The sequence below is a fragment of the Quercus robur genome, chromosome 9 (assembly GCF_932294415.1).
Source record: "Quercus robur chromosome 9, dhQueRobu3.1, whole genome shotgun sequence".
Taxonomy (NCBI): domain Eukaryota; kingdom Viridiplantae; phylum Streptophyta; class Magnoliopsida; order Fagales; family Fagaceae; genus Quercus; species Quercus robur.
Window position 1 is genome coordinate 12,404,662 of NC_065542.1, and position 26,137 is coordinate 12,430,798.

A 26,137-nucleotide genomic window follows, 5' to 3' on the forward strand; every position below is an offset into this window, starting at 1 on the left:
ATACGCTTAATCCACGTGGTAAATTTCACATTGCATGAAGCAGTTCTACTTCTATTTCTATATATTTAGTGCATATAGACTGATAGTTTTCTTTTATCTATCTAGGTGCTAATATTAGGAGTTGCTACTTGCTGCTTGTGCTCACGTCAAAATAAGCGTCACAAACCGTTTGTAACATTTGTGTGGGTGTGGGTCGATAATATACTTTGTTTCATTGCCTCTCTCGGCACCGTCATTTTGTTATTAGCTACATCTTTTCAATTAAGCAAATTAATTTACAGAGAGAGATTATGTAATTTGAATCTAGTTAATGTTTGAGTGTTACCATCCTGGACTATGTGTAATTTGAATCTAGTTAATGTTTGAGTGTTACCACCCTGGACTATTTGTACTATTATCTTTGTTGTTTCATTAATGATACATATTATATATTCAAGTTTGATTCATTTTCTTATCAAATAAGTTTGAACTTGTTGTTAGTCATTTCTTTACATATATAAATATATAGACAAACACAACAATACTAAATTTTTTCTCTTTCACAAATATACAATAATAAATAATTAAATTATAGTAAGAATTATATTATTTGAGTTAATTAAATATAGTGACATACTAATATAAATTTCCTTTTATAAACTTATAGAAATTAGACCGACTAACCTTGCATTATTATATAATTTTTAATATGAAACAGATTTACCAATAAATTACCAAAAAATAAGAAAAACTTATTTACAAATTAACTCAATCTAATCTTAAATCTATAGACAAATATTTTTATAATGACATAAACACATACAATATTATATAGGCAAAATCACAACTTACTTTCTTTAACTTTGTCCTGTTTTCATTTTGTCCCTATAGTTTCAATTTTAATGTTGCAGTAACTTAAATATGTTTTCAATGTAATTCTTCTATCTATATCACTGTTAAGCCTCATAAAACAATGTAGTTTTGCATTGATACAAAATTCAAATTGCACCTTTGTTGAGCTTTTTGTCATTTACTACAAATCAAGAATTATATATTTTTATCAGAAATTACCAAATAAAAGAGAAGTGGAAGTGAGAGTAATTATTAATGAGAGAGAGAGAGAAGAGAGCTATTAACTAAAAGTTTTTAAGCAATGAATGAAGAGAACCAAGTGTACATATTAATGGGAAATTATTGTATATTTCCGGAGTACCATAAATGCGTATTTCCTCCTCTCACATGAATGGTGGATCCCACTAATTAAATTCTTGGTGGGATCTACCATTCATGTAAGAAGGGAGACTACACATTTATGGTACTCCTGAAATACCTAATAATTTTCTCATATTAAGGGCGTCCATAACATCTACAAAACCTAAGGCAACAGCATATTGAAATTCTGCTACGCAAAAAAGTAGGAAAGAACACCCTCTCTCTCTCTCACACACACAGATACTTTAGTAGATATAAACAAAATAGATTATTAAATAACTACATCAATGAATGGTTAGTAAACTATAAACACCCTGTGCAACTAATTATATAACAACATCCATACGACCCAAAGCTCAGACGCACACCAACGTGAAACTCATATTAAACCAACCGAGTAAACTTCATTCCAACTGACCAAGAATAAAAGAGAGATAGAGAAGTGAGAAGCCTTTTATAGAATAGACGTTACTCGAACTGAATTATCAGCTGATCCAGTCAAGAAGATGGGCAAAGTTGGGTGCCAATCAACCGTTGTTATAGCAGCAGCGTGTGGAAGAGTTCTCAACCCATTTCTTTGACCACGTACCTGAGCCAAGTTAAACAAATGATAAACTAAATTAGAATAATCAGTATGGCTGAAAATCAGAATTTGTAATTCTGGTCAATATATTGATCAGGGTCAATAGCAAGTCAACTCTGATTGCCATAGTTTAAAGAACAAAGGAAAGCCACTGACATTGTGTGCACTTGGACGTGTCTTCATGCACACATAGGCACAGGCGCACACATATGAGAATGAGAAAGAAGAAGGTTGGGGTGTGCGAGAGATCAACCTGATATATAGGTGCTCTTACTGAACCAGATGTCACCAGTAGCCTCCCCCCGTTAGCATCTAAAGCCATTTTCATGTCTGCAAAGTTTTGAGCTCTCAGTGTCACAGAACCTACAGAATGGAAAAGAATCAAGTTATCAAGGTTCCTTCTGCTAACTATAACACAACAATATAGAAGATGCAACTATAATAACAAATACCTGAACATGACAGATTTTTACAGGGCAACAGCATAAAACAATATATGCAAAGGCAGTACCAACATTATAAAAAGTAAAGGGTTCACCACCGGGAAAGTGAGGGAGACGGATTATGCACAGCACACAATCCTCCACAAAAATTAGCGGAATCACATAAATGACATAGTTATTTTAGTATTTATGTGATTTCAATCTTCCATGAACCTTCACTAGTTATAAAACCAATGAATTAGGGGCGGAACTAGGATTTTATGAATGGGAGGGCCAAAATTATAGCAAATACAAAATTGAACTAATTTAATTGAGTCATATAGAAAGAAAAATTATGCTCATGTAGATTAGGCAAATTAGACCATAGTCCCACCATAGCGCCTATATCTAATAACATAAAGGTCCTATGATATTGAACAACATTATAATTCCATAATCCTCCAATTTGAAATATAAGTAGTATAATATCCCAGTTCCACAACACATTGGCTATTACATCATTGAGTACATAGAAAGCATTTAATGAATCTCACATTTTGTGAAAGTTCAAGAACTACGATGACAGTTAAATTTCAGAACCAGTCAGTACAGCTAATCTTAACCAATATATTCTTTTCCTAAGGATAATAGTCTTAACCAAAATTCACTTTAGGTAACAGAGTGCCAGCAAGACAAGTAACTACTACAGTTTCTTGACCATAGGACTTGACCTTGGTTTTGCAAGCTCCATTCAAAAATCTAACACCAAAAAACAAATTCTGTGAGGGTTATATTAGCATAATATGGAAAAACCTTATGCTATATAAATTTCAAAGAAAAAATGAAGCTGTATTTACAGAGCTCTGCCTAAATTTGAATTGAAAACCAAGATATACTTGCCTTTCCATCTGAACCCAAGCTAAAAATGCTTGTCTCATCAGGCCCAAAGAGAAGAGAGCTTATCACAGAATCATGTGCAGGCCATCCAGTAATTTGTAGACCAACAGCCATGTCTTTGACAAGTTAAGGGGTATGCATAATAATGCTGATATTTCTGCTCAGGCATCCTCATCTGTGATTATTGGGCAACATTTTCTTTTCGTTAACCATTTAATTTTCCATAAAATGACTAGGTTAACCCCCCAGTTAAGACACAAGTAAGCCTCCAAAATGCACTTAAAAGGGCCGGGTTAGCAGAAAAGGAGTTTATGTCTTCTTAAGTATGTGCAACCACAAATTTTAAAACCAAAGGTTTTTGTTTTCATATGCAAACTGGATAACCACTAAAATGCAGATTAAGAAACCAGGTCATATAATCATTAAAAGGATACCAAACATGTGAATCATTCCATCAGTAGCAGAAGATGCTAAAATCTTCCCATTGTGATTGAAGCATAAAGAAGTTATTGCAGGTGGATCTTTACCAAGAGGAAGGACTGTCTTCACGAAAGGCAAAGATCATTAAGGGATAAAATAAAAACTGGCAACTGAGTGCAAAAATAAAGTTCTAAGACAAACAGTCACGAACCACAGCCTTCCAGGTTTTCATGTTCCAGACAGTTAAGGAAGCAAACCCTAAATTGTCGTTATAACTTGAGCCATTCCTACAAAGAAAATGAGTTCCTATTAATCTATTGCACCAATAGAAAGAACAATAAAATTGATAAAATAAGAAAAATTAAAAAAATGGTAAATAATAGATAAGAGAGATAAACGATGTTCAATCTCCTGAAAATTGCATGATTGGGAGATCAGGGTCCATAAGAAACACTCCCAATGGTTTTTACCAATACTAAAGTGATCATTTCAGTAGCACAATGCAAGCATAATTCTCTTTTTATATAATTATTATTATTAATTTATTATTGAAATTTTACACATGCATCCAATGGGTCTTGAACTCTAAACCTTAAACTCCATCCCATTCCTTGAATTTTTATTTATTTATTTATTCATTAAATTTTTTTTTGGGGGGGGGGTTTGTTGGGCTCATGGGCATAGTAGTAGCATCATACTTCTAGTAGAGGTGTTATTGAACAGATCTCCAGGCGACCACAGAATGTCGTATTTTAACACTTCCATACAAACATTTAAGACTATTAGAAGAAAATACCCTTTGGAGGCTGCCGCAGAAACAAAAATTGGTTCTACAGGGCTGCACTTTAGATCCAAGACACTGCAGCACCAAAAAGATGTTAAGAGTAAACACCAAGGAAGAGGAGAATTGCAGCCATAGTATATATAGGATAAACCTTGGAAATGCTTTTGTCCCGGGGTGAAAAGGTGTGGACAATGCCATTATTGCTCAAGAAATTATCCATTCTGTTGGTAGGAAAAGAGGCAAAGTGGGGAATATGGTCATCAAAATCGACCTTGAGAAAGCCTATGATAGGCTTGAATGGTCCTTTATTCAGGATGTTCTTCAAGCAGCCAACTTCCCTTCGGATATGGTTCAACTGATTATGAGTTGCGTTTCCTCCTCCACTGCTTCCATTCTAGTCAATGGTGGAGTCCTTGACTCTTTCCTCCCCTCAAGAGGTATTCATCAGGGTGATCCCCTCTCTCCTTATCTTTTCATCCTCTGCAGGGAAGTATTAGGCAGAATCATAGAGGATAAATGCTCTCAGAAGGCTTGGATTCCCCTTAAAGCCTCTTCTAATGGTCCAGCCTTTTCACATTTGTTCTTTGCTGATGACCTGCTTCTGTTTGCGAGAGCAAATGAGGAGAATTGCGGTAGCGTGAGAGAAGCTATTGAGGAGTTTTGCTTGCTGTCTGGGCAGAAAGTCAATTTCTCCAAATCTAGAGTTTTCTTTTCCCCTAATGTGGACCAGGGGAAGAGGGAAACCTTTAGCAATATTCTCGGCTTTCGCTCCACTCCTAATCTTGGTTGGTTCTTGGGTTTTCCTCTCAGACACGCAGGTTCCTCAAATCAAGATCTTATTTTGTCTTGAGCCGTGTGGATCAGAAGCTAGCTGGATGGAAAGCTAACCTTCTATCCTTCGCTGGTTGAATGGTTCTGGTTCAAGCTTCCATCAGCTCCATTCCTTCCTATGTCATGCAATCTACTCTCCTCCCCACCAGAATCTTAGATAATCTGGAACAAACCAGCCGGAATTTTCTTTGGGGCTCCTTAGAATCTAAGAGAAAAATGCATTGGGTGGGTTGGGACAAAGTTACTAAATCCAAGGCAGAAGTGGTCTTGGTCTTCAATCGGCAAAGGGTAGAAATATGGCCTATTTATCTAAGTTAAATTGGAGGTTTCATGAGGAGAAAAATGCTCTTTGGTCCCAAGTCTTGAGGAAGAAATATTTATCTCAAAGACGCCTCCGGTCCAGTAATGAGAATCTCCCTCCTAGCTCCCGTACGTGGAAGGCGCTTCAAAAAGGAAGGGTAACCTTTGAAGTAGGAACCAGATGGAGTTTGGGGCGGGACAGTGACATTAGTTTCTGGTTTGATGGCTGGACTTCAGGAGGTGCTGAGAGTTGGTGATGTTGCAACAGAATTTGGGTGGAATTGGTGCAAAATCTCTATGGAACTCCTTGTTAAGATCTACATGGAAATTAAGGCCATGCCCCACTCCCGTGTGTTAGATGAAAAGGATAAACTCATATGGGTTGCCACTTCCAATGGGGAATTCAACCTTGCCAATGCCTACAAGCTTGCAACCACTCAGGCTGATTTCGTTCCTCCTTTCAATGGTAGTTGGGTTTGGAAGTTAAATCTTTTACCAAAAATTCAGACATTCATCTAGATGTGTCTGCACAAAAGTATTGCAACTAGGGAATGCCTTGCCAAAAGGGGATTACAGATTAATTCATCTTGCCCTCTATGCCACCAACATCCAGAATCAATCTTACATCTTCTTCGGGACTGCCCTATTGCTTCTAATGTTTGGCACAACCTCAATCCTCCAAGCCTTACGTCTGCCTTTTTCTCTCAGGACCTTCATACTTGGCTTGAAGCCAACTGCAACCTGGTAAATAATATCACTCACTTCTCTGTTCTGTGGCATACCCTTTTTTCTTTTGCTATCTGGATCATTTGGAATCACCGTAATAAGGTGGTATTCCAAAACCGAGCTCTTTCTCCTTCTATCCACCAGGATGTCATTCAAAGGGCTGTGGAATATTTCTTTTGTGCTCAAGGAAATAGCTTGCATAAGCCGAGATTGCTTAAGATGGTTAGATGGGAAAGGCCCTATAGGGGCTGGCATAAGCTAAACACGGACGGTTCCGCAGCAGGGAATCCCGGGTTGCTGGGGGAGGCGGTGTGCTCAGAGATGATGCAGGTTTATGGGTCAAGGGTTTTGCTAGACAAATTGGCTATACCACCAGTTTTTTGGCTGAGCTTTGGGCTCTTAGGGATGGCCTTTCTATGTGTCTTGATCTCAATATTAATGCCTTGGAAATAGATTTGGATGCAAAGGTAGTAGCGGATCTGATGAACAATTTGTGCTCCTCCAGTGCATCTAACTCCTCTATTGTGGCAGATTGCAGAATTCTGATCTCTAGATTTCCTCAAGTCAAGGTGAAACATTGTTATCGTGAGTCTAACTCCTGTGCGGATGCTCTGGCTCAGCTTGGTTCTAAAATGGCTTCTAATTTTTTGTATTTTTCCTCCCCTCCTCCCTCTTTGTTTAACTCTTATGTTTCGGACCTTTATGGTCTTTATCACTCCAGGCTTTGTCCTGGCTCAGTTGTTTGTCCTCCTTTGCTTTAGTTGAATGCAATATCCAGTTTACCAAAAAAAAAAAACCTTGGAAATGCTTCAGTTGTGCTGAGATCGCAGACAACTCTCTTTGCATCAACATTCCATGCTTTAATGCCTCCATCAGCAGTGCCTATGAGAAGCTTTTGTCAAAAAGAACCACAAAACTTAAAAGAATGAATTTCGATCTCAAATAATCAACATCATTCAATATCAAACTATATATGCGATCACTCATAAAGGCCAATTTACATACCAAGCGATCAGATTTACACTCCCAGTCAAGTGACATGATCTCTGCCCCACAATAAATGGTCGCATTTCTTGATGCCGGAGTCGAAGAGTCATACGTCCATATCCTTTGCTTTAAATGTGTGGAGAATAATAAGAAATCAACTTGAAGTCAGCCCATAATTAGAAATTTAAAAAAAGGGACATGCACCAAGCCTTCTCTGGCATGCTCAACAACCAAGGTAGTCACAACTCAAATCAATAACCCATCTATGCAGGATAAATCTAGAAATTGTTTCTTTTCTTCTTCTTTTCCTCTTTTTTGAGAAAAGGGGTGGGGCTCCATCTAAATCCATTTTAGCATATAGGAATTCCAATATATACAAGCCATAAGGGACAAGGAATCTTAAACCCTTACATTAAATCTTCATTAAGTTTAATGTTACCTACTTCCAAAAAATGAATACCTTACTGTACCATCTATAGAAGCACTGGCCATATTGTTCCCTGACGCAGAAAAGCGGCACCAACTGATTGGACTTGTGTGACCCAAAAATGTCTCCTAAAAAACCATGGTATTCCAGAAATTAGAGACACTCCAATAAAGAATAGCTTAGACATACAGGTAAAGAACAAAATGTCTTTGTAGAAAGGATTAAGGAGAAAGGTACAAATTGATAAATGAAAATGATCTAAATCTAAAAACTTCAAATTTTGAAATATGGATTTATCAGATATTTTACCTGAAAGTCTACTTTAACTTCTGGAAATTCTTCTTCTATGTGAACTTCCCTGCCATTTTCTGCCACATCAAATTCAATAATTACTTGACCAGCAATGAGTTAATAAATATTGTCACAATTAACTCACATATTCAAGTAAAAAACAGGAAATCAGAAACCAGATTAAAAAGCTCAACCCACAATACCATACAGTGAAAAAATTAATTTGACTGTTTCCTCAGGAGAAAAATAAATAAAATAAAATAATGAGTTCTCAAACTAGTTCAGTAAAATAAATGATGCTTTACATTACCATGCTGTCAACCACTCATACAGAATTCTCTTTAGATCTCTTTAAAGATTATATCTACATTTTAGCCTTCTTTTGCTGTTCAGATTGACAATACCATTTCACACATCAACTCTGTTGCCACCGATGTCATATTTTTTTTCCTAAATATTCTACATTAGCCAATGGATCTGCTCATATAATGAAGCATAAATGTATGGTTACTTTACACATTTTTTAAATTCGCAAATTTTTTACATTATCCGCCTTTAATCTTTCACAACTGCTCTACTAGACTTCTCTAAATTTACAGGTTTCTGATTTCATCAATCTTATCTTCCCACTAACGAAAGCTCAACATGTCACCCCATAAATGTCAACTACTCCTATAATTTTTATAAAAAAAAACTTCCATTAGCTTGTTCACTATCATGAACTTATGGAAGAGAAACTGTACAGAACAGCAATCTACCAATACAGGGGCCATCTTGCCACATTTGACTGGAATCACCAGTTCTACCATCTCCCATATCAAGATTTGATGAAGTGGTTGAATCATGAAATAACTTGGATGTGGTAAGCTCAGATTGAACTTGAGAAGGCCCAGTAACAAAATCTTGATCCAGCACTGTTTCAGCTAATTGTGGAGTAGCAGGAGCACAGGCTTCATGTATCTCCCCGAATATAATAGGATCTTCATGCATAAAACTTGATGAACTTTTGGTTTGTCCTGTGCTTGCATCCGGTAGTGATGAAGCATTACTGAGTTCCAAAAAAAAAAAAAAAAGGATGACAGATATCAAAATAGTTCTGTCTATAGCTGTTATAGTCATAAGGGAAATAGCAAAGACCATTCCTTTCCACTTTAACCGACCTAATTGAGCTTCTTTTTCCTCCAGTAAAGCTTGAAGTTGTGACAACTTAATATTGAGTTGCTTTATATCCTTTCTGAGACGGTTGGCAGTATTCTTCGCTGCACTGATCTTTAATAGGGCAGGGAGGCGTGGTGTGGTTAAGGATATATTCTCAAAACTCAGTCAGTAATAAATTGACTTTAAAAAAAAAATTAAGTTTTTTAAAAAAATACCCCATATCATGATGATATCATGTAATTATTGGCGGAAACAAATCAAAGAGAATAAATGAGCTCACCTTTTTTGGAGAAGCGCACATGAATATTGAGGAAAGAGATGGCATCAAAAAGAATGGCTTATCCTTATTTTAGAATTCCATTTAACACCCAAAGACACACTTCACAATCATTAAACTTAAAGGCTTTTTTTTAATGAGTAAACTAAAGGGCATTTTTTAAACAAAACTGTTTTTAAAATGATAGTTGTGAACTAGTAAATGCATTATATTTTTTTTATGACATGAAACCTCACTAAGGTAGGGCCTTTTGGATCCACTCCTAGGGAGTAAATGCATTGGAAATATATGGGAACGGTGAAACCAAAGTATCAAATTATATTATATTATATATATATATATGACTTGCTCTGAAGGATATGAGTTCCATTGAAGATCTCACTAAAGAAGTTCCTCACAGAAAGACGTAAGGCCTCATACCATTCCTTTGAGAAATAAATACGAAATTCAGGATCCAGGTTTGGGTTCTTTATATATGGAATGGCTGCACCACATGCCCAAAATTATAAAACAAGGAGAAGGTAGTCCAATAGAACACAATAGAATGAATAACAGAGAAACCCACCAAACCATGCAGTCCAGTCCTTGCCCCTCTGCAAAAATTCATTGCCATTCATCTCAAACAAATCTACAACTTTGTCCCTCCTCCCTGATTGTATGGCATGAGCAATATAGTATCGCAGAATTGAGACCTCCAATTTAGACAAAGTAGCAATAAGTACAGTTTCAGATGCTGAAGAAAAGCACTTCCTGAAAAAGCTCAAGAGACCAACTAATTTCTCTGCCTGAAATTTGGGTACGTATACTGAGAAGATTAAGTCTAAAATCTTATCCACTTGAAACCCTTTACCAATATCTGTGCCTAATTCACTCTCAAAAGTTTGCAGAGTATTAGTAAATCCTCTGAAGACAAGAAACTCCCTCACAAGTTCCTCAGCATACTGAATGTTCTCCATCTTGTTCTGCTACACCTACAATGATAAAGATACCTTCAGCCCCATAATTATTTACATCTTTAACGTAACAGGATTTTTTTTTGGGGGTTTAAGTCCCTGAACAGGAGATTGCACTATACACATCTCACTAACCAACAGATGTATGAAATGTAAAAAGTAAAAAGTATATGCCTTCATATGGGATTATCTAATAGTACATTTCTACACTCACTAGAAAAGTAAATTTGACTATATTAGTTTCCTACTTCAATTAGTTCGTATGTCATATCCACAATCTCTACATGTATGCACATAACTGCTTCATTCTGCACATAAGAGCAGTCCTGTAACATATAACAAATGCCTAATTGCAAAAAGTAATTAAATCTTATTTCAGTAACAACAAAAGCAACCAAAGAAAGTGTGGGAAAAGCAAGCTACAACCAGTAGTCTTTGCCGCAATACCTCTTCAACTAAAAAAGGTACGAGGGAATTGAGGAATTTAGTCTCTTCCGTCAACTATGAGGGGCAATCTGGTCGACAAACCAGAGGGATTGAGAATTTCTGTAGGGTGGGTTCAGTTAGTTGTCCATGAATTTGAAAATCTTATCTTGGAATGTGAGAGGATTAAATAATCCTCAAAAGAGGGATACGGTGAAGAATTTACTCAAGGAGTGGAAGTGTGATGTAGTGTGTTTCCAAGAAACTAAATTGGATTCTGTCAATTCTGCTGTTGTGAAAAGTCTTTGGAGTAGTCCTTTTGTTGATTGGGTAGCTTTGGATGCCACTCATACAGCAGGGGGAGTTATTTTGGCTTGGGACACGAGGGTATATAAAAAAATGGATGTTCTGGTTGGGTGCTTTTCTGTTTCTATTTTGTTTAAGGGTGTGGTAGATGGTTTTGATTGGATATGTACAGGGGTGTATGGTCCAAATGCTGATGGTCTTAGGGATTTTTTGTGGACTGAACTTGATAGTGTGAGAGGGAGGTGGAGTGCAGCTTGGTGTGTTTTTGGTGATTTTAATATCATCAGATACCCAGCAGAGCGTCTTGGTTGCACTTCTTTTAGTCCAGCCATGTTCAAATTCTCGGACTTTATTGAGAGGAATTTTTTGGTTGATATACCTTTGGTGGGGGGTGAGTATACATGGTTCCGTGACTCAGAGAACCCTTCTATGTCTAGAATTGATAGAGTGCTGGTAACTGCTGATTGGGAGGATCACTTTTTGGATGTGACTCAAAGGCCTCTTCCTCGAGTGATTTCGGACCATTGTCCTCTTCTAGTGGAGGCAGGTGGAATGTCGAGGGGAAAGACTTCTTTCAAATTTGAGAATATGTGGCTTAAGGTGGAGGGATTTGTGGATCTTGTGCGAGGTTGGTGGAACGGTTACCATTTTGTGGGGTCTTCTAGTTATGTTCTAACTTGCAAATTGAAGGCTCTTAAGGGAGACTTGAAGCATTGGAACAAACATGTTTTTGGGGATGTGTCTTTTAGGAAAAAATGCTTGCTAGTTGAGCTTTTGGACTTAGACTTGAGAGAAGGGATGCAATCTTTGTCATCGGCAGATAGTGCAAGAAGACTTGAGATAAAGGCTGAAATTGAGTATTTAACTTCTTTGGAGGAGATTTCTTGGAGGCAGAAATCGAAGGCTTTGTACTTAAAAGAAGGGGATAATAATACTGGGTTTTTTCATAGGCTTGCTAATTCTCATAGATGTACAAATGCTATGAGGGCTGTGGAGGTTGAGGGCATTTTGTATGAGGATGAGTCTGCCATTCAGGATCAAGTGGTGGGTTTTTACAAGTCTTTGTACCAGGAGACCGAATCTTGGCGGCCCACTATTGATGGTTTAGAGTTTGCTAATCTGGATGAAACTGATAGGGTTACTTTAGAAAGGGAGTTTGAGAAGGAGGAGATCATTGCAGCCCTTCGGGAGGCTAAGGGTGATAAGGCCCCTGGTCCAGATGGCTTTACTATGGCTTTCTTCCAAAAATGCTGGTGTGTTCTTGAGAAGGAGATCTTGGCTTTTTTTGCAGACTTCCACAAAGAATGTATCTTTGAAAAATCTCTCAATGCCACATTTTTGTGTTTGATACCCAAGAAGCTTAGTGCAGTCAATATTAGAGATTTTCGCCCTATCAGCCTTGTGGGTAGTTTGTACAAGCTACTTTCTAAGGTCTTGGCACATAGACTTCGTTGTGTTTTGGATAAACTTATTTCTAATTCCCAAAATTCTTTTGTTGGGGGAAGACAGATTCTTGACTCTGTTCTAATCGCAAATGAATGCTTGGATAGTAGATTAAAGAGTGGTGTTCCGGGTGTGATTATTAAATTGGATATTGAGAAGGCTTATGATCATGTGAGTTGGAGTGCCTTATTTTACCTTATGGAGAGGATGGGTTTTGGGGAGAAGTGGGGGAGATGGATGAAGATGTGTATTTCTACTGCCCGTTTTTCAGTGCTTGTTAATGGGTCTCCAACTGGTTTCTTTGGCAGTTCTCGTGGTCTTCGCCAAGGGGATCCTTTATCTCCACTCCTATTCTTATTGGTAATGGAGGTGTTGAGTAGATTGTTGAAAAGGACAGAGGATGGAGGCTTTCTCAGTGGTTTCCAAGCAAGTCCCAATGCAAGTGGTGGTTTGCAAATCTCTCACCTTTTGTTTGCTGATGATACTATTCTCTTTTGTGATGCATCCGAGGAACAATTATTACATATTCGTATGGTTCTAATTTTCTTTGAAGCTATCACAGGACTGAAAGTAAATGTTGGCAAGAGTGAGATTGTGCCGGTTGGTGAGGTTGGGAATTTGGATGCCTTAGCTCGTATTTTATGTTGTAAGATAGGCTGTTTACCCATGTCTTATTTGGGTATGCCTTTGGGGGCACATTATACGGATTCCTCAATATGGAACCCTATCATTGAACGGATGGAAAAAAGGCTTGCAGGTTGGAAGCAGTTATATTTGTCAAAAGGGGGTAGACTTACTTTATTGAAGAGTACCCTATCAAGTCTTCCTACATACTATTTATCTTTGTTCACTATTCCACAACATGTGGCGGACAGATTAGAGAGGATTCAGAGGAATTTCCTTTGGGGGAGATCTAATGATGTTTTTAAATTCTCACTTGTTGCGTGGGAGAAAGTTGTGTGGCCCGTGGAGGTAGGTGGCTTGGGGATCCGGAAGATTGGGCTATTTAACCAAGCTTTGCTTGGGAAGTGGCTATGGCGATTTGGGAATGAGGTCACACATTTATGGAGGCAAGTTATAGCTTCCAAATATGGGGAGGCCAGTGGGGGATGGTGTACTAGAGTTGTTAGAGGGACGCATGGATGTGGTATGTGGAAGAACATTAGGAAGGGGGTTGAGAGCTTTTTTGGTCATGTGTTGTATGCAGCGGGTGAGGGTTTTCGTATCAGATTTTGGTATGACCCTTGGAGTAGCCCTACTGCCCTGAAGGATTTATATCCGGCTATGTTTGCTATTGCTATGGATAAGTCAGCTATGATTTCTGATATGGTTGACTATCCACCGGATGGGGGTGGTAGAAGCTGGAACTTACGTTTCCGTCGTGCTTTTCAGGATTGGGAGATAGGGATCTTTTATGATTTTTTTGCGCATATCTCATCCAAGCTACCTAGAGGGGGTGATGACACCATGATATGGCAATTGAATCGTAGTGGTGTTTTTGATGTGCGCTCTTTCTATTTCTCATTGCTAGCAGCCCCGTTGGTGTCTTTTCCTTGGAAGAGCATATGGTGTGTTAAGGTCCCTAAAAGGGTGGCTTTCTTTTTATGGACAGCTGCTAGGGGTGGGATTCTTACTATAGACAACCTTGTTAAGAAGCATTTACCTCTTGTTAATTGGTGCTGCCTTTGTCGATGTGAAGAGGAAACTGTGGATCACTTATTGATCCATTGTAAGTATGCTCATACCTTGTGGAGTGAAGTCCTTTGTTTGTTTGGGGTTCAGTGGGTGATGCCGAAGAACGTTGTTTCTCTTCTCTCTGCATGGTGGAATTGGTTAGGGAGTCACACTTCAAATGTGTGGAATATGGTTCCAGCGTGTCTTATGTGGTTAATTTGGAAGGAGCGCAATGCCCGAACTTTTGAGGATATTGAGAGACTTTTAGATTGTGTGAAGTCTTTGCTGCTTAGGACTTTGTTTGAGTGGTCTCGTATTTGGGGGTTTACACATTGTCATTCTTTGTTTGATTTTCTTAATTCTGCTAGTCTTTCTTTTTGATTGGTTTGTATTTTTTTCAGTGCAATGAGTTTACTATCGTAAATCCATTGTACTTCTATTATCAATAAATTTGTTATTACCTATCAAAAAAAAAAACTCAAAATGAGTATTCAAAGTCAAAACAACATTCATAAGCCCTGATATTTATAACCAGGGCATGTCCTTCATACGGGAAGAAGGAAACTAACATATTTATGGGAAGTAAGATATTGGTACTCTAAAGATGTCAGTCTAGAAAAGGTGTGGAAAGGGGTTGAGCCAGGTTCAGTAAGTACCATAAATGTGTTCAAAGAAGCTGAAATTATAAAAAAATAGGACAAATTTCAAACATTGATAGTAATCAGTTCATTGAGCTACCCTGCAACACATCAAACTTTCTCAATACCGTTTCAATTTCAGCAGATATGAATACTTGCTAAATACCTACTCAGTACTGAATCTAATACATGGGGCTATCAGAACTTGTTAATTCTAGAATAAAATCACATTCCAATTTCCATTTCAAATTCGCAATTTGCGCGAACGATCAGACAAACAGGTAACTCCAGTTCCTTCCATAGCAAATCACATAGCCTCAGTATCAAAATTAACCAAACTCAGTGGACCCAAAATTCAAGATTGACAGTCTAAAACACCAGCTCTACCAAATTAGCCATTCCACATGAGAAAGTTCCAATTTCTTTTTTTTCAAAAACACACAAACATTCACATATTAATCCAATTCAAACACACCCCACAAGTCAAAGTCCCACTTAACAGATACTAATTCCAATTCCCTATTTACCCATTTGATTTTCTTTCACTATTTAGCAAAAAACCACACAAAAGCTATCAAATTTGAAAAGAAAATCACTTCAAGCTGGAATTTTGTCAACAAATTTAGGTTTCTTAAAAGATCTACTAGGGTTCACTTTGATTAACAGTTCAAAGATAAAATGGAATTGGAAGAGAATTTGTGAGGATTGTACCTTATTGAATTGCAGAGGAATCGAAAATGCACGAACTTCAATGGTTTCGAAGAGAGATTTTTATGATTTTCAGAGAGAAATTATGATTGGATTATTAGTAAGGCTAGTTGATTTTGATTTTGATTTTGATTTTTTTTTTTTTTTCCTGCTAAGTAAAATAAAAGCGTAAGCTCTGAAACTTCAAAAAATTGTTTATCTTTGGCTAAAATACGCTGCTAATGTGTACTGTGAAACTCAGAAATATTTGTAGCTTAAAGCCTGGCCAGGGTTATTGCGGTCCTTGCGTATATACAGTGTAGTGTACGGGAAATTATAAGGCCACAGGTGATGTGACTTACCATTTTATTAAAAGACTCTCATCTATTTAAAATTGTTGAGTTAAAAAAATTTTTAAACAGAAACTAATTGCTGACTCAGTAATTTTAAACAAGTGAGAGTCTTTTAGTGAAATGGTGGATAAATGACGTGGTCTATTATGAAAACTGTATAATTTTTAGTAGTGTAAAGTGTACTGTTGTTGATGACTATTTTAAAAAAGTTTTTATATTATTTTTTGAAAAATATAAAAAATTGTCAAAATAATAATTACTTTTTAAAAAATGTTAAAAATATTTTTTAAATCAATATCTTTGAGCTATTCATTAACTTTTTCTTTAATTATTTTACTATCAATAATCTAATCGCATAATTTTTCAAAAATTGTTACTTTGTTATTGACATATTTTTACCCGTTGAGATTAATTTGCATTTTATATTTTTTGTAATTTAATAGTTATAACAAGGGAGGGGGGATTTGAGTCTTGGATATTTCTGTTGGAAACATCAGAAGGTGTTAACCAATTGAGTTATAATACTCTTAAAACTAACTTGCATTTTATGGAAGTGTATTTCTACTTCTTGAGATCCTCTCTTATATAGAATTTCTTCTTCTTTTTTCTTTTTTCCTTTTTTTTTTTTTTTTTGATGACTCTTATATAGCATTCTTGGATATCCATTTATGATTCCATATTACTCTTTTATGTAGTACATAATTTAATTGTTAAACTAAGTGGAGGAAGGGAATTGAACATTAATTCCTCCCATGAAGGAAGCCAAGTAATGCCACAAAACCACAAGGCTCTCAACGAAAATCATTTTTTTATTTTTTTATTTTTGTTTTGCTATTGTTTTTGTAATTGTTGTTATCATTTGTATCAACTTGAATGGCGGTTGTATTTGGAATACTTTTTTCTCCTCAAAATCTTTTCCCTTTGTAGTTTCTAGTGATTGACAAGACTTTTTAGGAAAAAAGAAAAAGATTAAGAGCATGTTTGGTAGACTTTGGTAAACACTGTAATATAATAACTTTTCTTATGTTTTATCTATTCAGTAGTTTGGGTTTTTTTTTTTTTTTTTTTTTTTTGGTTACAGAGAATAATCATTCCTTATAAATAGTTATTCTTTAAAATGAAAAATAATCATTCATCTCTAAAAGGATTGTAATAGCTACTTCTTACTAGGTGAAATAATTTCTAATATTAATATTTTTCCAAATAAACAAACTTTCCATATTCACGTAACAATTATGGACATAAAAAAATCATAAAAAATAACTCATATCTTTCTCAAATTTTAAAAATATTATTTTCTAAGAAATATAATTGTATGAATAATATATTTCTTAAAATAGATCTTAATTTTTTTTCTAATGTTACAACTTATGAATAGGCTTGGTCTTGGTCTGATGATAAAGAGCAATCATCAGGAGCAGTTGAAACTCTCTCTCAAAAAAAAAAAAAAAGGCTTAGTTATTCCATTACAACACATTTTATTCCTAATAATAAAAATTACAATTCTTATTGTAATCTCCATGTAATGTACCAAACATGACCCAAGAATTTTTTTTTTATTTATAATTTAACTATACCGACGAAGCCTTAGTATCCAAAAATTAAAACCCATGAAAATCACAAATTATATATTGAGTAGTTTATGTAATGTGATTTACAAATTAGTATCTAAGGTACTCGCTAAAGGATTAAGGAGAAAGGTACAAATTGATAAATGAAAATGATCTAAATCTAAAAACTTCAAATTTTGAAATATGGATTTATCAGATATTTTACCTGAAAGTCTACTTTAACTTCTGGAAATTCTTCTTCTATGTGAACTTCCCTGCCATTTTCTGCCACATCAAATTCAATAATTACTTAACCAGCAATGAGTTCATAAATATTTTCTGCATTGCTTGCTATACATATTTTCTGCATATTTTGAAATATGGATTAATGTACATTCTACATTGCTTGCTATACATATTTTCTGCATATTTATTAGTATTACTTTTTTTGGGCTTCTGGCCTCCTGGCATAGTGAAGTTTCTTTGCTGAATACCTAGCAACGTGAACAAGGCCGAACTCTAGGCCTAGGCCTAAAGGTGTAAGATCTCACATGACCCATTCTTATCCTGTCAGGTCTTATGATACACACACATAATAGCATATTAAATTCACAACTTAAAACTAAAATCAACCTAAAAATAAAAAATTCTAAATCCATAATATTTTCATAATAGATTCAAGGTGGTGAGTTGTTATTAGTTCTAATTTAAACTCACAATTAAAATTACTTTTTTTACCCATCTGTAATAACTAATAACAACTTGTCACTTGAAATTTGTTATAAAAGTGTTGTGAAAATATTGAGGATGTATCATTTATCTAAAAAGATAAGCCCAATCAAATATTTTTTTTTGAAAATTACATTTATATAAAAAATAAAGATAATAGAAAAAGTGTAATTGCCAAAAAAAAGAAAAAAAAAAGTAAGCATACCAAAAATAAAAAACTATCAAATAAAAAATTATGTTTATTGCCAACACAACTCGTTTATTCTATGTGGGACCCAACATGTCCATTTTTCTTTCTTTCTTTTTTTTTTTTTTTTTTTTTTTTGAGAAGAAATTCATGTCTTATTCATTAAGGGAGGCTATTAAGATAAGCCTGAAATATAGGCGCAACGTTTGATAGTACATTTTCCATCCACACTAAAAAAATGACAAAATATGTGCAAATTTTCTCATCTTACTAGTTAAAGAATGTACTATAGAGTTACAATGCCTTACGTAAATACACATTCATAGACATAATTGCAAATATTTGAAACCACAAAAAGAATACTTGAAACTTGTCCAACCTATTAAAGTTTAGGTGTAATTTTGGAAGTTTTGAGACAATCACGATCATCTATAGGTTTTGAGGATTTCATTTTGTCTTTCTGATGGTTTTGGCACCATTTTAGTGGTTTTATGGGTTATTTAGTACCCGTTTGGATTCAAATTAATTTGACGTTTGCGTTTTGTAATCTGCGTTTTTCTCTTTTTTTTTTTTTTTTTTTTTTTTTTTTTTTTTGTTTAGTCCGCAATTGTTGACAAGTTAACTGTGTGCACAGTTCATGGGTCCCACAAATTACACTTTTCAGTAACTTTTTCATTAAAAATGGATCCCATAACACTATTTACACATTTAAAAATTATTTTGCTACAGTGTTTTCAGTTTCAGCAAAAATAAACTGTATCCAAACAGACCCTTAGTCAAGTTAGAGTTTTTCACTTTTTTTAATTTTTTATTATTTTTATTTTGGAGATTTGAAGATTATTTTATTCAATTTATATGTTTCACGGGAGGGGGGAGGGGGGGGGTTATAACGGTAATTTTGAAGGTGTTGAGAGTGTTTTGATTAGTTTAGAGACTGTAAGGGTATTTTTGTCATTTTATAATTTTTAAGGGTTTTTCAATCATGAAAGTTTTACAGGAGCACTTTTTAGGTTGTGAAGGTATTTTTTTTTTAACATTTTGGAGAGAGAAAGAGAGATTTTTGTTCTCCTGAGACCAAAAAAAAAAAAAAAAAAAGTTTCACACTTCTTTTAGGGTCATAAAATAAGAGGCAATGTTTATTTCACATAATGTGTGAATAACTTAAAATTGTAACTTAATGTCACAAGTTTATATGGAACAAGTTTTTTCCCCAAAGTAAAATATTATTATCCCTAAAGGGGCCATTTTTCCTAGTTAAAGGAAAATGATTTTGATTTGACCAAATTTTTTGTTGTCCCAATTGATTAGAAATAAAGAAATTATTTTCTCTTAAAATAAATTTTAGGTTGAAACAAACTAACCTAATTCTCTCATGCCACACTATTCTTAACATAAATATACCAAAGAGTAATGTTAGGGGCATTTTTTTTTCATAATATTTTTATCTTATTAAGGTGATAAATTATGATTAGAATAATATTATTTTTATAAGAGCCCATCATTAATAACTCTCTTAGGGCAATATGTACCAATTATATCTGACCATGTGTGAGATTTTTTTTTTTTTTTTTTTACCGAAACGAATTATATTCCAAACACTAAGTCTAATACCACAATAAATTTTAGATTTGATAAGTTGGTAGGTTGTTATAGGTATTTGGTGGTATGCCATTTATTTAATTTTTTTATTATAAACTTTGATTTATTTTATAATAAAAATAAAAATAATATGTAACAAGTTGTTATTTATGAAATATAAAATGAAAACCAATGACGGGTAGTGAAGTGAACAAATAATTTTGTATATTTGTGTAATAATTATTTGTGTATAAAATGATATTAAAGCATGATCCCATGTTTCCCATTAAAAAAAATAATAAAAAGAAAAAGAAAAAAAGAGAGCATGATCCCATGCGAAAAGCAACCTTGTACTACTTATAATTGATCACGTCAACCGTGGTAGTTGGAATTTAAGGCAGCGTAGCAAGGAAATCTAGTCCACATTATTATTGGCTCAAGTCAAGCTGTCACACATCAAGCCAAAGTTCTATGCTTACACATTATTGCTTTCCTAATTTGAAAAATGTACGGTAACTATCTTTTTTATTTTTTGACTTTCTCCAATGTGATTCATATTTTTCCCAATTTGATTCATATTTCATGCAATAAAAAAGTTATATTCACAATATTTTCATAACAAATTTTAAATGATAAGTTGTTATTGGTTGTTATGTATAGGCAAAAAAATAATTTAACTTATAGATTCAAATTAGAACCAATAACAATTTACTACTTATGATTTGTTGTAAAAATATTGTGAATGAAATCTCCAACTTCCCAATGTTAGACTCCATGTTCAACCAACCAATATTGACCAGTTGTCCTCTTTTATTTTTTTTCCTCCTTTTAGGATCCATTTGTAATTCACTTATTTTGCTGAAACTAAAAACTTTTTGATGAAAGTACTATAGAGAAAAGTAAAAGTTAGCTAAAATGGTACTGTAGGACCCATGAATAATACTAAAAAGTGTAGTAAGACCCATGAATAGTAGCAAAAATAAACTGAATAGTAAAATAAGTTGGCAAAAATATTTTTTTCCAAATGAACACTTAAGGAAGTAAATGAAATCCCCAACTTAACAAAACTAATCAAATCATCCTCGGTTAACTTTGACAAGAGTGTGAAACCCAAAAACATTACATCATTTGGTAAGTAGTTTTTACTTTCCTATAAATTCCTAAAGTTGACAATACTGATGGCATACCCATATACGTTCCTTTTCCCCTGCACCATTGGCCATTGGGTGTGTGAAGTGCCTCTCATTGTTATCCCATCTTTCATTGTGTAATTAATCATTATTTTTAATAGCAATGACAATGATCATGCTCACGGGTGGTGGAAACTCACTGAAACTTGCTCATGCATTCTTTATACTTTTATGGCCTGTTTGGAAGTTTAGAGAGGGAGGAGACTAGAGGGGAGGAGAGTAGAGGGGAATGGTTCCCCTCCACCTTGTTTGGATATTTTTAAAATTAGTAAAGGGGAAGGGAGTAATTAGCCCTTTCCCTTGTTTGGATGTTTTAAAAATTAGGATGGAGAGGAGAGTAAATGATTAAAATAGACAAATTTACCCCTATTTAAAAATGAACTTGCAACATTGGTCTATTATTAATTTAGAAATGGTAAATTGAGAAATTTATCTAGTTAATAATTTATCTACTCTACTCTCCATCCAAATCTCTCCAATTTGGGGAAATTAAAAATGAGGAGTTAGAGGTAGTTGAAACCTCTCCAAACTCCTCCCCCTCTTTCCTTAAAAAACTTTCAAATAAGGTAATTGAATTATTCTCCTTTCCTCTACTCTACTCCCCTCCTTTTTTAAACTTCCAAACAGACCATTAGTTTTAGTGCCCTTGAGACCAATCCTTGGATTTATTTCAGGGGTTGGAGTTAGAGATGCTAACAATTAATATCAGGTGCCCAGAGAGGGAGAGACAAGCGCTCCTTAAATTCAAAAAAGCCCTTGTTGATGACTCTGGCCGGCTCTCTTCGGGGAGGAGCAAAGATAAGAATTTCTACAATTGGAAAGGAGTTCACTGCAGCAACCAAATTGGTCATGTACTTGAGCTAAATCTAAGTGGAAAGCACATTAAAGCAGACCAACCTTTGCGAGGTATGATTAGGCCTTCCCTGCTTGAGTTGCCTGATTTGACTTTTTTGGATCTTAGTGATAATGACTTTAATCAGAGCAATCTCCTTGAGTTCATTGGGTCTCTCAGTAACTTAAAACACCTTGATCTCTCTTTGGCCAATCTTAGTGGGCCAATTTCACGTCAGCTTGGAAACCTTTCGCACTTGCAATATCTTGATATCGATGGGAATGATTTGATATTTATTGAAAATCTTGATTGGTTGTCTCATTTTTCTTCAATAGAATACCTTGACCTAACTTCCCTAAATCTTAGTGTCGTCAATGATTGGCTAGAAGTTGTGAGCCATCTTTCTAATTTAACAACCTTGAGCTTATGGGGATGTGATCTTCCTTCCCAGATGTTCTCATCTCTTTCTAGTTTCAATTATTGGAAATCTCTTACTTCTCTTGAAAGTTTGAATCTCAATACTAATAAACTTGTTAGCCTTCCAAAATCAATTGGGGATATATGTACTTTACGCGAATTGTATTTTTCGTTTAATAATCCCAATGCACAACTTGTTGAGCTTATCAAAAACTTGTCTAGATGTGCAAAAGACTCACTAGAGGATTTGGAATTATCATATAATCAACTTACGGGATCGTTGCCTAATTTTGCAATATTTCCGTCGTTAAAATATCTTGATCTTTCAAACAATATTCTAAATGGGACTGTACCCAAAAGCATTGGAAGCCTATATAAGCTTGAGGGTTTGGATATGTCCTGGAATTTTCTGCAAGGCACCATATCTGAACCCCATTTCTCAAATCTCTCTAAATTATCGTATCTAGACTTGTCCAATAATTCTCTTGCTTTGGAATTCAACTTCAATTGGATTCCCCCTTTCCAATTGGAAGAAATATAATTGACATCTTGCAAGTTAGGGCCTAGATTTCCAAGTTGGATTCAAACTCAAAGGACTGTTTCCATCCTAAAAATCCCCAATGCTGAAATTTCTGATACCATACCAACAGAGTGGTTTGCAGACCTGCCTCCTACATTGGAATTTTTAGATCTTTCTAGAAACCGAATACATGGTCGGTTACCGAATGTGTCAACAATGAATTCAAATAGTATTGGAATTGATTTGAGTGATAACGGTTTAGAGGGTCCACTGCCACTTTTCACAGCTAATCTCAAGATCTTGAAACTCTCTAAAAACCGGTTTTCTGGGTCAATTTCATGTCTTTGCAAAATCAATGGTCGTTCGTTGACTTATCTAGATCTATCCGATAACTTATTTTATGGTAAGCTTCCAAATTGTTTTAGGCATTGGCATGAGCTAGTCGTTTTGAATTTAGCTGCAACAAATTCTCTGGTGAAGTTCCAAACTTTTTGGGCAGGCTCTCTAACCTCGAAACTTTGAAGTTGTTTAATAATAGTTTCTCCGGAAACTTACCTTCTGCCCTGAAAAAATGCAGTTCTTTAAAAGTTATAGATTTGGGAGACAATAGATTCTCCGGAAAAGTACCTGCATGGATTGGGGAAGGCCTGCCAAAGTTGATCGTTCTAATCCTACGTTCCAATAAGTTTGATGGAAGCATACCGTTGAATCTATGCTGGTTGACATATCTAAAAACCTTGGACCTCTCTCTAAATGACATATCTGGAACCATACCATTCTGCCTAAACAATTTCACGGCCATGGCTCAGGAAGGGTACTATTATGATATGATTAATGGACTTAGTTATTTTTTAGATGTTGGAGATTCCACATCTCAAGAACGATATTTTGACAGTGCCACAGTTGTATTGAAAGGAAGGGAGGATGAGTATGGCAAAAATCTTGAACTATATAGTAATGATTAACATTTCAGGCAACAAACTGATTGGGAAACTTCCAATTGAGATCTTGAGTCTTTTGGAGTTGGCAACATTGAACGTATCCGGAAACAACTTAACTGGAGAGATCCCCCATTTGATCGGTTAGTTGAAGAAGCTAGAAACACTTGATTTGTCAAGGAATCAGTTCTCAGGCGAAATCCCATTGAGCATGTCAGAGTTAAGCTTTTTGAACCACCTAGACCTATCATACAACCATTTGTCTGGGAAAATTCCTTCAAGCACTCAACTACAAAGCTTTGAAGCATCTGATTTTGCTGGAAACCCAGCACTTTGTGGGCTTCCACTTTCATTGAAGTGTTGGCCCGGTGAACAAACACCAAACCAAGGTGGAGATAGTGAAGAATATAGATATGAGTTCTGGAAATGGTTTTAAGGCGCAGCAGGATTTGGATTTGTGGTAGGTTTTTTGGGTGTTTGTGGTTCTTTGTTGCTAAAGGATTCATGGAGACATGCCTATTTCTTGTCATTGGAGAACATGAAGGATTGCCTCTACGTAACAATGGCTGTGAACATGGCAAGACTGTGGAGGACGTTTCAAAGGCCCGGATGAGCACTTCATCTATGGTATGACGTGTGTTTCAATTTGTTTTTTCTCACCTTTTTTTGATTATGACTCTCATGCTAAGATTCAAGAAGCACCAATATATTACTGATTCTTTTCTTATTTGAAATTGCATGATCAGGTTGCGTAGCTGTGCTGAAGGGTATATACTTAACATGCATGGTAAATTTCACTTCGCTTGAAGTAGTTCTATATCTATTATATTGAATCTGGGCTGATAGCCTGATAGCTTTCTCTTTCCTCGTTGCTCAGATCAGGAGTTGCATGCTGCTTTTGCTGCTCACGCAAATAAAAGTGTCGGGAGCCATTTGTAACATTTGTGTGGGTGTGCCTTGCGTGTGCTTTGTTTTATCCACTATGTTTTCAATAACGCAACTCAATTTGCAAAAAAATCATGTGTAATTTGAATCTAGTTAATGTTTGAGTGTTACCGTCTTGGGCTATTTGTACTATTAACTTTGTTGTGGTTATTTCTGGCTCCTCTCTCAGATGCATTTGGACATTGTTGAATGGTGCTAATAACATATCTATTGTTATTGAATATTTAGTGCAACTTGTTACATTACAGCTTCTCACACTAGCTAACTCCTTCAACATGAAACAGTGACAGAAAGGGGAATTCGTTTTAAGGGAGCCAAAGCATAAAACCAAAAAAAAAAAATATATATATATATATATATATCATTCAAAAATAAGAAATACGCTTAAATTAAAACCTAATCTATATATACATAAAAATAAAACTAGTAAAACTATCCTATATCTGAATTTTTTTTTTTTTTTTGGTTGCTAAAAGTGGACTAAAATATACATATACTTTAAAAAAAGTGAAAAAAAGAAGTTTTACAAAGTTGTAAAAAATAAAACAAATTAAACATAAATGAAAAACTATTGACAAACTATTTGTAAGTATTCACTAAATAAAAATAAATAAAAGATATTAAATAGCTGCTTTTTAATATGTTTCAACTTAATCATTTACAAATAATCCTTTAGGTGGAGTTAGACAATATGGTAGCATCCAAATTCTAAAGTCCAAATAAGCCAATCACCAAAATGTTATATAAAATACATATTTAGGGAAAAATGCCCATATATTCCCTAAACTTTCAACTACTGGCCAAAATACCCCTAAACTTTTACATTAGCCAATTTACTTCATAAACTATACACAACTGTTAAATCAATACCTCTGTTAGTTTAGTGTTAATAAACTAATGATTAACATAGGTGAGAGACAAGTGCGTTTTAAAATCTAGCACCATGAGATGGAGAGGACGAGAAAGCTATGTTGGAGAAGCACGAGAAGTCTGGTAATTGTGACCCCAAGAAGAAGAAGAAACCAACGTGTCCTGTTAGTTGGTGCAAGGAGATATTGCCCTTTTCGAATACAAGTACGAGCAAGACTTTCCAATCGAAGGTGTGCTTAAAGCATCGGTTCCTAGCTGACCACACGTGCTAAAAGGCGGCAGCGGCTACTGTGGTGGAGGGTAAGGGAAGATGGAATGATAGGTTTTTGGCTGCTATGGCTTCGAGGAATGGAAGAGATTGTGGCAGCAAGAGTGGACATGGTTCTGCGTCTACTCCCAGTACATCTTCATCTGTTAAAGCATATTGAGATTGTGAATCATGAGAGCTTTGTGCGTGTTATCTTCCTTTAGTTTTAGAGTGTTCCATGTGTTTCGGATTTAGTTTTACAATTCATTGTAGAAAAATTATTGATTTTTAAATCTCACATGTCTATCACATGAGTTAATAGTTAGTTTTTTAACACCAAACTAATAGAAGTATTAATTTGGC

At 35.2% G+C, this 26,137-nt stretch overlaps 2 protein-coding genes across 5 annotated transcripts in view; one reads left to right on the forward strand and one right to left on the reverse strand.

The window, feature by feature from the left end:
- LOC126699459 (receptor-like protein EIX2) overlaps positions 1 to 24,531 on the forward strand; it is an 85,014-nt gene extending 60,483 nt beyond the window's left edge. The window contains exons 2-3 of the mRNA XM_050397291.1: positions 24,177 to 24,339; positions 24,459 to 24,531. Coding sequence (XP_050253248.1) covers positions 24,177 to 24,325 — 149 coding nt within the window. The 3' untranslated portion in view covers positions 24,326 to 24,339; positions 24,459 to 24,531. The remainder of the gene's footprint in view (positions 1 to 24,176; positions 24,340 to 24,458) is intronic.
- LOC126699456 (uncharacterized) lies at positions 1,112 to 15,672 on the reverse strand. 4 transcript variants are annotated; one of them, XM_050397286.1, is made up of 16 exons: positions 15,443 to 15,668; positions 9,860 to 10,265; positions 9,659 to 9,778; positions 9,007 to 9,151; positions 8,618 to 8,907; positions 7,878 to 7,936; positions 7,602 to 7,696; positions 7,160 to 7,262; positions 6,952 to 7,046; positions 4,310 to 4,372; positions 3,725 to 3,800; positions 3,528 to 3,636; positions 3,097 to 3,209; positions 2,928 to 2,955; positions 2,028 to 2,137; positions 1,112 to 1,780 (listed from the first exon to the last, which is right to left on the reverse strand). In XM_050397286.1, the coding sequence occupies exons 2-16, from the start codon at positions 10,248 to 10,250 to the stop codon at positions 1,646 to 1,648; spliced, it is 1,932 nt and encodes a 643-aa protein (XP_050253243.1). In that variant the 5' UTR covers positions 10,251 to 10,265; positions 15,443 to 15,668; the 3' UTR covers positions 1,112 to 1,645. The 4 variants fall into 4 exon arrangements, 3 of the variants coding, with proteins under 3 accessions (XP_050253243.1, XP_050253245.1, XP_050253244.1); XR_007646799.1 differs by lacking the exon at positions 2,928 to 2,955 and having other exon boundaries at positions 1,759 to 1,780; positions 4,310 to 4,448; positions 6,952 to 7,036; positions 15,443 to 15,671; XM_050397287.1 differs by lacking the exons at positions 1,112 to 1,780; positions 2,028 to 2,137 and having other exon boundaries at positions 2,927 to 2,955; positions 3,054 to 3,209; positions 4,310 to 4,448; positions 6,952 to 7,036; positions 15,443 to 15,672.
- Positions 24,532 to 26,137: the final 1,606 nt, after the last annotated feature.

What these genes read in the sequence shown, in the direction of transcription:
- LOC126699456 (XM_050397286.1), bottom strand. Translation starts at nt 10,250, where the DNA reads ATGGAGAACATTCAGTATGCTGAGGAACTTGTGAGGGAGTTTCTTGTC. An exon ending in TCTGCGGCAGCCTCCAAAGG is followed by an intron (nt 3,801 to 4,309) that starts GTATTTTCTTCT and finishes TTTTCTTTGTAG; the next exon opens with GAATGGCTCAAGTTATAACG. An exon ending in GCTTGGGTTCAGATGGAAAG is followed by an intron (nt 2,956 to 3,096) that starts GCAAGTATATCT and finishes TTTTGGTGTTAG; the next exon opens with ATTTTTGAATGGAGCTTGCA.